Below are 11,517 nucleotides of genomic sequence, written 5' to 3' on the forward strand. Positions count from 1 at the left end.
TCCAGCATACTTGCCAGCCTATATTCTATACTGTATATTCATCAGATCCACACATTTCCTCCCAAATCCCCTTACTACAATCTCTGCTTTTTTGGAGAGCATTCTTAGGTTTAAAAATCTGTATGCTCTGTTGCAAATGAAGTCAATTCCTTTGGGAAAAGACTGAGAACTGTTTTACAGCCTGCTTCTGCTCCTCTCTGCCCAACACAAACTCTCTGAGCTGTGGCTGTGAAGCCAGTAGTGAGGACAATGTGGAGATTCTCTGAGTGACACACTCACTCGAGGAGCTGATGCTCAGTGGAGGGGTGTCAGTAGTCTGACAGTAGTCAGCTTACCTCTCTTGATGTCAGAGGAAGAGCTGTCAGAGCTCCAGAACTCTGTGCCATACCCATGCCCAAGGTAGAGCTTCTATTTAATGGGACGCCTGGGTGGCTCAGTTGGTTAAGCGGCTGCCTTTGGCTCAGGTCATGATCCCAGCGTCCTGGGATCGAGTCCCGCATCGGGCTCCTTGCTTGGCAGGGAGCCTGCTTCTCCCTCTGCCTCTGCCTGCCACTCTGTCTGCCTGTGCTTGCTCTCGCTTCTCTCTCTATGACAAATAAATAAATAAAATCTTTTTAAAAAAATGACGGATATTATACAGAAGGGACTCCCTACCTCTTGACTATGGTTGTCTAAGACTTGGCCCTAACAATTGGTAGGTGGGGGAAGGATGGGAAATCCTACTTCTGAGGAAAATGCCTTTCAGTTAGGAACTGGGGTGAGAGGGAGTCATGTATTCTCAGCTGCAGCAGTGTGGAATGAAGTGCCCAGTTTGCTGAGCTGGGAAGTGGAGAGAGAAAAAGCCGTCCTGATTCACACCACAAACTCTTGCCTTTGTTTCTTAATTTTGAAGATTTTCTTGGTTAGACATTTATTTGCTGTTTGCTCTTAGGAACATTTACAGAGGCTTAAACATTTTTTAAAATAATTTTTACTGCAGAGCAGGTTAGCAGAGCAGCTCACACTGGCATGCCACAAGTAAATTTTTCAGAGTTTGGACTAAACCTCTTCCTTTCTTTTTCTGTCTATATCCACTCCCTTGATTTCATGCAGTCTCATGGCTTTAAATATCAACTATACATTGATAACTCTCAAATTTACATCTCCTGCAATAGCCTTTTCCTCTAAATTTGTTTCATATATCCAACTTCCTAGCTAATATCTCCACTTGGATATCTAATAAGCATCTCAAACTTAACATGTCCAAAATTGAACTATTGATGTGTGTCTCATCCTAAAACCTGCTTTTTCACAGCCTTCACTGTCTTAATAAATACAAATTCTAATCTCCCTGTTGCTCTAGTCAGAAATCTTGGAGTCATTCTTTTTTTTTTCTTAAAGATTTTTATTTATTTATTTATTTGGCAGAGATCACAAGTAGGCAAAGAGGCAGGTGGCAGGGGAGGGGGCAGCAGGTTCCCTGCTGAGCAGAAAGCCTGAAGTGGGGCTTGATCCCAGGACCCTGGGATCATGACCTGAGCCAAAGGCAGAGGCTTAACCCACTGAACCACCCAGGTGCCCCTCTTGGAGTCATTCTTGACTTCTTTCTTTCTCAATCCACATCCAATCTACTGGCTAATATCATAGGCTTTATTCCTTTTTATTTTTATTAACATATAATGTATTTATTTGCTTCAGGGGTAAAGGTCTGTGATTCATCAGTCTTATACAATTTACAGCCCTCACCATAGCACATACCCTCCCCAATGTCCATCACCAAGCCACCCCATACCTCCCACCCCCCTCCACTCCAGCAATGCTTAGTATCCTGAGATTAAGAGTCTCTTATGGTTTGTTGCCCTCTTTGGTTTTATCTTCTTTCATTTTTTCCCTCTCTTCCCCTATGATTCTCTGGGGTTTTTTTTTCTCTAAAATTTCACCTATCAGTGAGATCATATGATAATTTTCTTTCTCTGATTGACTTATTTCACTTAAGATAATACCCTCTAGTTCCATTCATTTCATTGCAAATGGCAAGATTTCATTTTTTGATAGCTGTGTAATATTCCACTGTGTGTGTGTGTGTGTGGCCTCTTTATCCATTCATCTGTCAATGGACTTCTGCGCTCTTTCCGTAGTGTATTGTAGACATTGCTGCTATAAACATTGGGGTGCATGTGCCCCTTTGGATCATTATGTTAGTATCTTTGAGGTAAAAACCTAGTAGTGCAATTTCTGGGTCATAGGGTAGCTTTACTTTCAATTTTTTTAGGGACTTCTAAACTGTTTTCCAGAGTGGCTGTGCCAGCTTGCATTCCCACCAACAGTGGAGGAAGTTTCTCCTTTCTCTGTCTCCTCACCAATATCTGTCATTTGCTGCATTGTTGATTTTAGCCATTCTGACTGGTGTGAGGTGGTATCTCACTGTGGTTTTAATTTGTATTTCCCTGATGCCAAGTGATGTGGAGTACTTTTCATGTGTCTGTTGGCCATTTTATATGTGTTCTTTGGAGAAATGTCTGTTCATGTCTTCTGCCCATTTCTTGATTGCCCTTTGGGTGTTCAGTTTGATAAGTTCTTTATAGATTTTGGATACTAGCCCTTTATCTGGTATGTCATTTGCAAATATCTTCTCCCATTCTGTCAGTTGTCTTTTGGCTTTGTTGACTGTTTCCTTTCCTGTGAAAAATCTTTTGATCTGGATGAAGTCCCAAGAGTTCATTTTTGCCCTTGCTTCCCTTGCCTTTGGTGATATCTTAGGAAGAAGTTGCTGCAGCTGAGGTTGAAGAGGTAGCTGTTTGTGTTCTCCTCTAGGATTTTGATGGATTCCTGTCTCACATTGAGGTCTTTCATCCATTTTGAGTCTATTTTTGTGTGTTGTGTAAGGAAGTGGTCCAGTTTCATTCTTCTACATGTGGCTGTCCAAATTTCCCAACACCATTTGTTGAAGACACTGTCTTTTTTCCACTGGACATTCTTTCCTACTTTGTTGAAGATTATTTGACCATGGAGTTGAGGGTCCACTGCCGGGCTCTGTATTCTGTTCCATTGATCTATATGTCTGTTATTGTGCCAGTACCATACTGTCTTGATGATTGCAGCTTTGTAATAGAGCTTGAAGTCCAAAATTGTGATGCCACCAGCTTTGGTTTTCTTTTTTAACATTCCTCTGGAATTTTGGGGCCTTTTCTGGTTCCATACAAATTTTAGGATTATTTGTTCCATTTCTGTGGAAAAAGCTGCCATTTTGATAGGGATTGTATTAAATGTGTAGATTGCTTTAGGTAGCATAGACATTTTCACAATATTTGTTCTGCCAATCCATGAGCATGGAACATTTTTACATTTCACTGTGTCTTCCTCAATTTCTTTCATGAGTATTTTACAGTTTTCTGAGTGCAGATTCTTTGCCTGTTTGGTTAGATTTGTTCCTAAGTATCTTATGGCTTTGGGTGCAATTGTAAATGGGATCAACTCCTTAATTTCTCTTTCTTCTTTTTGTTGGTGTATAGAAATGCAACTGATTTCTGTGCATTGCTTTTATATCCTTTCACTTTACTGAATTCCTTTATGAGTTCTAGCAGTTTTGGGGTAGAGTCTTTTGGGTTTTCCACATAAGTATCATATCATCTGCATAGGCTTTATTCATAACATATTTCATGATTTGCCCTCTTCTCAAACACTCCAGCCATGTCCAAGCTACTATTTATCTCTTCCCTGGATTGTTGCAGTACCTTCCTAATTGGTCTCCTTTAATCTAGACTTCATATGGTTCTTCTCTTTTCTATCTCCTAACATGCCAGAGTGATCCTGTTAAAACTTAAATCATCACATCACTTCTCTGCTTAAAACCATCTGATACCTTCTCAACTCAGAGAAAAAGTTTATGCTCTTACAATGGCCAAAAAGGCTCCATAAGATCTGCATATCCCATTCTCAGTTTACTCTGACCTCATCTGAGATTACTGCTGCCCCTCACTCTGCTCTATACTTACTCTCCTCTTTAACACACCGACTTCACTTGCACCTTGGAATCTTTGCACTTGTTATTCCCTCTGCCAGGAACACTTCTCTTAGTTATTTACATAGATTCCTTCCTTTTCAACTTCAAGTCTTTGTTCTTAAAACTCAGGAGGGCTTTCATGGGACACCTGGATGGCTCAGTCACTTAAGCATCTGCCTTCAACTCAGGTCATGATCTCAGGGTTCTGGGATTGAGTCCCACATCTGGCTCCTTGCTCAGCGGGGAGCCTGCTTCTCTCTCTGCCTGCCACTCCTCCTGCTTGTACTCTCTCTCTCTCTCTGACAAATAAATAAACATCTTTTAAAAATTGCTGTCATTACTCCTTGTCCCCCTTCCCTGCTTGCCACCATCCAACATAATGTATATTTCAATTATTTATTTTATATATTGTCTGTCTCCCTGCTAATGGGTTGTAACGCTCATGAAAACAGGAATATTTTTGTTTACCACCCAACACATAAGAATAGTGTCTGACACAAAATTTATTCTAAATAAATATTTGTTGAATGAATGAACAGATTTCAATGGAGAGAGGGAGTATAAGGGAACTTTCTTGGATGGGAAAATGAGATATAAGAAGTGAAGTCATGAGACCTTATTTGCCTCACAAATTGATCACAAACCATCTTTGGGTATTACTGTATGTTGAATGCTTGGATTTTCCCATAATTCATATGTTAAAGTCTTAATCCCCAATGTGGTGGTATTAGGAGGTGGGGCCTTTGGGAGATAATTGTCATGAGAGTGGAGCCCTTATAAATGGGATTAGTGCCCTTACACGAAGAAACATGAGAGAGATGATATCTCCTATCTCTGCCATGTGAGGACACAGTAAGAAGGAAGACATCTTCAAACCAAGAAGACGGCTCTTACCAGAACCCACCCATGCCAGCACTTTGATATTGGACTTTCAGCCTCTAGAACAGCAGGAAATAAATTTATGGTCTTTAAACCAACCAGTCTGTGGATCTTGTTATAGCAGCCCAAACTAACTAGGGAAGACATGAATGTGAGCTCAGATGTGCTTCAGTGCCCACCCAGTACTACTTCTCTTCCACCCATAATCCAGTCAAGTCATTAGGTGTTTGATCTGTACATCATGACTTGGACCATGGCATTGCTTCTCAATGGCCATGGGCCCAGTACCCTCTCACAAGACCTAGACACACTGGTGGATTTACCATCCTTTCCATTTTCTGCTAACTATTGTAGTCACATGACTTTGAACACACAGACACACAGTGTCTGTTTCTATGTATATAGTTAAGGGGAAAATGATGAGAGTGTTGAGGGTGGTGTTTGAAATATAACTATTGTAGTCCTGGAGTCAGAGCCATAGTTCAGCCCCAGTCATTACTTTGCTCAGAACTTCAGTATCCCACTCAAGGATCTTCCACAGATATGCCATTGTGAAAATAACTTATTAATATAATGAGATTTGCAAGGGACTCTGAAGCCCTATTTCCATATTTAATAAATGAAGAATCTGGGCCCCAGAAAGGGGAAGAAACTTGCCCAACTTCCTATAAATAAAAAATAAGAGAAACTAAAATCCTTTCCTCTTGCCTCCTTGTCTGATGTTCTTTTAAGCAGTAGGTGTTAAATTCCTTTTTTTTTTTTTTTTGGTTTTGGCCAAACTTTTTATTTAGTATTCTGTACTTGCTTAACACACACTTAAATGGTCTTATTGGGGGGAGGGGAAAGGGGAGGTTCTTGTAGATTCCCAAGGAAATGTCAGAAAGGCAAAATATGGCCAGCATTATCCATTTGGTTTTTTGGGTTTAGTGGGTGAATAGCACTTTCCTTACATAAGCATCTGATCTCAGGTTTTTCATACTGAGAACATTGAGATTTCAGTTTGAAGACCCTCTGAAATCCTATGAGTAGCATACCCTGACCACCCTCTAACAGATAGCTTGTTTGTACAGGCAGAAGGATTCACCTCTCCATTTTAGATGGCTAGATGTTTGTGGAAGGTCTTAGAATTGCTTTGCCTCACTTACTGGGAAAAATCAGATATAGGAAGTGGCCTTTAGGGACACTTTTAACTTGAAAAATTACAACAGTAGTACACAAGTCAAGTCTTAACACATTTAACATTTGCTTATTGAAAGCAATGTCATAAAGTCAAATAAGATTAAACAGGTCTTACTTTTTTTCCCTCACAAGAACATAAAAATTATGGAAGGAGAACTTAAACAGGACATTTAAAAAAAGGTAACACAATTTTTCCTTTTAGTAGTCCTTGGGTAGTTATGACAGAAAAGGTTCCACTTTTTTGTTTGTTTCTTTAAACAGGGATTTTGGTCCAAAGTTTTGTTTGTTTTTAATATCTGCTTCTGCCTCCCCCTCTATCAGATTGGCTTCCTCCACGGCCACCACCTCTTGGTGCTCCGTGGCTTGAACTGCTGTAGGAATCACGTGGAGGAGGGTACCCCCTTTCCATAGAAGGGGGAAGCCCTCTTTCTTGTCTGCCAAACCGATCACGACCACTTGAGTAGAGATCACTTCGGCTGCTTGAGTAACTGTCTCGACTTCCACCATATCCGTCACGTGAGCTGCTGTAATCATCATAGCGACTGCTTCCACCATAAGATGGCGGGGGCCCTCGTGTAGGTGGAGCACTACGTGAGTTACCCTAACTCTCATATGAATCTCTGTAGGAGCCTCCACTTGGATGATCTGAATAGTCACGATCACGACCATAACCATCTCTATCACTATAGCCTCTTGACAGGTAGTCATCACGTGAACTGGAATGACCATAATCACGGTAAGTATAATCTCTCGGCAGTGGTGCATAATCTCTTGTATCACGAGAACTTGGGTAATCTCCGCTTGAATAGCTCTCTTTAGTGGAGTATCCATCATCTCTCGGGGACAAATAAACATCTCTACGAGAGGGCAGGGGTTCCCTTCGAGGTGGGCCTCCATAACTATCTCTTCCACGTGACACAGGAGCTCTTCCTCCCATTCCACTGCTGCTGCGAACTGGTCCTGAAGGGGGAGATCTTTTAGGAGGAGGACCACCACTTCGCGGTGGTGGTCCTCTTTTTACTGGAAGTGGTCCCCTGGAAGAACTCATGTTAAAATCCATGGAATAGCCACCATCATCCATGTGCCCTCCACGTGAGGGAGGTCCCCTGGTTCCTCCACTTCCTCCTCTTCTGCCTCTAAGACCTCTTGGAGGGCCTCTGCTTCTTGGAGGTGGCGGTGGTCCACGTCTACCACTTTCAAATGATGGTTTAGTGGCTTGTTCTACTTTGATGGCTTTTCCATCTAAAGACTTTCCATTCATGTCTCTGGCTGCATCCTTAGCATCTGCTGGGCTCTCAAAGGTGACAAAAGCAAATCCTCTTGATTTGTTGGTTTCACGATCTTTCATCAATAGAACTTCCACTATTCGTCCATATTTGCCAAATACTGCTTCAAGGGCTTTTTCATTTGTTTCTGTATTGAGGCCACCAATGAAAAGCTTTCCTGGGCGATCTGCTTCAACCATTTTTCCCCCCTGGTGAGAGCCGGAGGGGTGACAACGGTTCCAAGCTCCTACGAGCTCGCCGGCAGGGGCTTCGTAGCAGCTCAGCACGAGGGAGTGCCGCTGGATCCTAGAACGGAAGAGGGAAGCCCTGTTAAATTCCTTCTTATGGGATTCTCCAGTTGCATAGAACTTTAACAGTCAACAGAAGCATGGTAACAGAAGCTGAATGCAATGCATACATCCTACCAGGGTGTTTTATCTCAGCAATAATTAATGGATATGTCAGGACTTTTGAAAGCAGATGCATATTAATTTATAGACTTCTAACTTCCTTTTAATTAATCAGAGTCAGAACACATTTAATTAATATTGTCAATCTAATTCACTGATAACCAGGTTTGATATTGCAATTTGCAAGGTAGGAGTTTAATCAGCTACGGCATTGCTTCTTTCCTTTTAATTTTTATTTTTAATTTTTGACAGTTTGAAGTATCAAGTTCACATGGACACTTTGATAGTGGGGTTATTTGGAATTATATTTCTTTCTGTCATAGGTTAGATGCCTTTGTAAACAAGCTCCAAAGTCGATATTTGTGTACAAGAAGTTTAACAGGGAGTGCACTTGAGAATAACATTTGAGAAGGAATAAAGGAAGTAGGATTGTAGAGGAAGAAATTACAATAGAAGACTCAGCCAACTTCTTGAGGAATTCTGAGGTTGGGAGGTCTTTCAGAGATGTTTCAAAGTAAAGCAAGAGGGCTGAATCTTCGTACCCTCACAGGGAGTTATCAATAGATGCAGGCTTTGGAGAGGAGAAGTGGGATGTGTGGTATTGAGTTGGGCAGATCCCTTTGCACAGGACATTTACTGGAGAGGGAATAAGTTGTGAGGCTGGACAGGCAACATTCTATGCAGCTGCAGGAATGAGTAGTTTGGTTCTTCATGGGGGGTAGGGGTGGAACACCACAGTATTATTTACTACATTTTCCTTCCTTTAGATTTGGTACTCTCCCACTCCCCCATATTATCACCTCCAAACGGTTTCTTTCATTCATTCCTTGTCTAACTCTTTGCACCACTAACTCTTTAGCAGGGTTGGGCAGAATTGAACTCTTTCTCTTTGGTTCTGAAATATGGCTTTGGTTCATTACTTAAGATCTGCAGGTAGGGGGTTCCCTGGGTGGCTCAATCAGTTGAATCTGTCTCTGCTCAGGTCATGACCCCAAGATCCTGGGATTGAGCCCCACATTAGCTCCCTGCTCAGCAGGGAGTCTGCTTCTCCTTCTCTCTCTGCTCTTCCCCCCAGCTTGTCCTCTCTCTCTCTCTCTCTCTCTCTCTCTCTCTCTCTCCCTCTTTCTCAAATAAATAAGTAATTTAAAGAAAAAGATCTGCAGGGAGGAAGAAGTGAGAGAGACTGACTAGCAGCCAGAAGCCAGGAACCATAATACCCCTGTTCTTTTTAAAAATTTTATTTTGACTCGAACACTTAACATAAAATCTATCCTTTTAAAAAAATTAAGTGTATAATAAATTATTATTGACTATGGGCACAGTGTTATACAACAGATCTCTGATGCATAGTCCTCTTACTTAACTCAAAATTGATGCCTGTTGATTAATATTTTCCAATTTCCCCTTGAATCTCGGTCCACAGTAACTACCATTCCCATTTTTTATTTTATGAATTTGACTACCTCATACAAGTGGAATTACACAGTATTTGTCTTTCTGTGTCTGGCTTATTTCATTTAGCATAATGTCCTCAAGTTGTGTCCATATTTTCACATATTGCAGAATTTCCTTCTTTTTTTAAAAGCTGAATAACACTTCAGAGTGTGTGTGTGTGTGTGTGTGTGTGTAATCACACTTTCTTTATCCATTCATTTCATCCATCAATAGACACAGGTTGTTTCCATATCTTGGCTACTATAACTAATACTACAATGAACATGGGAGTGTTATCAATTTGGGATCCTGATTTTAATTATTTTAGATATATACCCAGGGTGGGGAAGCTGAATTATATAGTAGTTCTATTTTGAATTTATTCAGGAACATCCATACTGTTTTCCATAGTGGCTATACCATTATTCATTCCCACCAAGAGTGTGCAAGAGTTCCACTTTCTCCACATCCTCATCAACACTTTTTTTTTCTTTTTGTTTATAATAGCCATACTGGCAAGTGAGAGATTACTGCTTGTGGTTTTGATTTGCATTTCCTGATGATTAGTGCCAATGATTACTTTTTCATGCACCTGCTGGCCATTTATAGTCTTTTCTTTTAAGTACAAACCAATTTTTATTGATCAGTTATACCTCAATGAAGCTGAAAAAATGCAGATTCTGATTGGATAGGTTTTACAGTTGGCCCAGAGTTCTGCATTTCTGAGAAGTGCCCATGTCCTCTCAATGGAGCTGGCTGGCCAACTCTGCCTTGAGCAGCAAGCTTCTAAGTGGCCTTCCTGTGTCTAATTTATCCTCTTCCAACACATCCTTCATGTTGCATTTGGATTAATTTCTCTGAAGTTGAATTTTATGAAATGTGACCCTAGAGTTTTCTCTAGAAACCAGATCCTGTTTCAGACCTGATTAGTCATAACTTCTTACAGTGACAACCCCAAATCTGCCTTTTTTCAATTTAATTTTATTTTTTTCAGTGTTCCAAAAGTCATTGTTTGTGCACCACACCCAGTGCTCCATGCAATACGTGCCCTCCACAATACCCACCACCAGGCTCACCCAACCCACCACTCCCTCCCTCAAAAACCTTCAGTTTGTCTCTGAGAGTCCACAATCTCTCATGGTTCATTTCCTCCTCCAGTTTTCCCCAATTCACTTCTCCTCTCCATCTCCCAATGTCTTCCATGCTATTCCTTATGCTCCACAAGTAAGTGAAACCATATGACAATTGACTCTCTATGCTTGACTTATTACACTCAGCATAATCTCTTCCAGTCCCGTCCATGTAATACAAAAGTTGGGTATTCATCCTTTCTGACAGAGGCATAATACTCTATTGTATATATGGGCCATATATTCTTTATCCATTCATCTGTTGAAGGGCCTCTTGGTTCTTTCCACAGTTTGGCGACTGTGGCCATTGCTGCTATGAACATTGGGGTACAGATGGCCCTTCTTTTCACTACATCTGTATCTTTGGGATAAATATCCAGTAGTGCAATTGCAGGGTCATAAGGTAGCTCTATTTTTAATTTCTTAAGGAATCTCCACACTGTTTTCCAAAGTGGCTGCACCAACTTGCATTGCCACCAACAGTGTAAGAAGGTTCCCCTTTCTCCACATACTCTCCAACATTTGTTGTTTACTGTCTTACTGATTTTGGCTGTTCTATTTGTAGTCTTTTTTGGAGAAATATCTATTTAAGTTCATTGCCCATTTTTAAATTGTGTTACAGTTTTTGTTGTTGTTACTGAGTTGTAGTAACTCCTTACATATTTTGGAGATTGAGTCCTTATCAGCTATATGGTTCATAAATGTTTTCTTCCATTCCATAGATTGCCTTCATTCTGCTGATTGTTTCCTTTGTTGTTCAGAAGCTTTTTAATTTGATGTAGCCTGAAATATTTTTTGCTTTTGTTGCCTGTGATTTTGGTGTCATATCCATGAAATAACTGCCAAAACCAATGTCATGAAGATTTTCCTCTATTTTTCCTTCCGAGAGTTTTACAGCTTTTAATCCATTTTGAGCTGACTTTTTTTTTTAAGATTTTATTTATTTACTTGACAGACAGAGATCACAAGTAGGCAGAGTGGCAGGCAGAGAGAGAGAGGAGAGGAAGCAGGCTCCCTGCTGAGCAGAGAGCCCGATGCAGGGCTGGATCCCAGGACCATGGGATCATGACCTAAGCTGAAGGCAGAGGCTTAACCCACTGAGACATCCTGATGCCCCTTTGAGCTGACTTTTATGCATGATGTAAGATAAGTGCCCAATTTCACTCTGCTACATGTAGATATCTAGTTTTCCCAATAGCATTTGTCAAAGAGACCACCCCATGGTGTATTCTTTGCAT

The 11,517-nt window shown here is 40.9% G+C and overlaps 1 protein-coding gene across 1 annotated transcript; it reads right to left on the reverse strand.

Moving 5' to 3' along the window:
* Positions 1-6,080: 6,080 nt before the first annotated feature.
* On the reverse strand, positions 6,081-7,606 carry LOC122896277 (RNA-binding motif protein, X chromosome-like). Its single transcript, XM_044234300.1, is given in 1 exon segment — positions 6,081-7,606. A coding segment is annotated over 1 exon segment (1,176 nt). The 5' UTR covers positions 7,506-7,606; the 3' UTR covers positions 6,081-6,329.
* Between the last annotated feature and the right edge of the window lie 3,911 nt (positions 7,607-11,517).

This window comes from Neovison vison, chromosome X (assembly GCF_020171115.1).
Source record: "Neovison vison isolate M4711 chromosome X, ASM_NN_V1, whole genome shotgun sequence".
Classification (NCBI taxonomy): Eukaryota; Metazoa; Chordata; class Mammalia; order Carnivora; family Mustelidae; genus Neogale; species Neogale vison.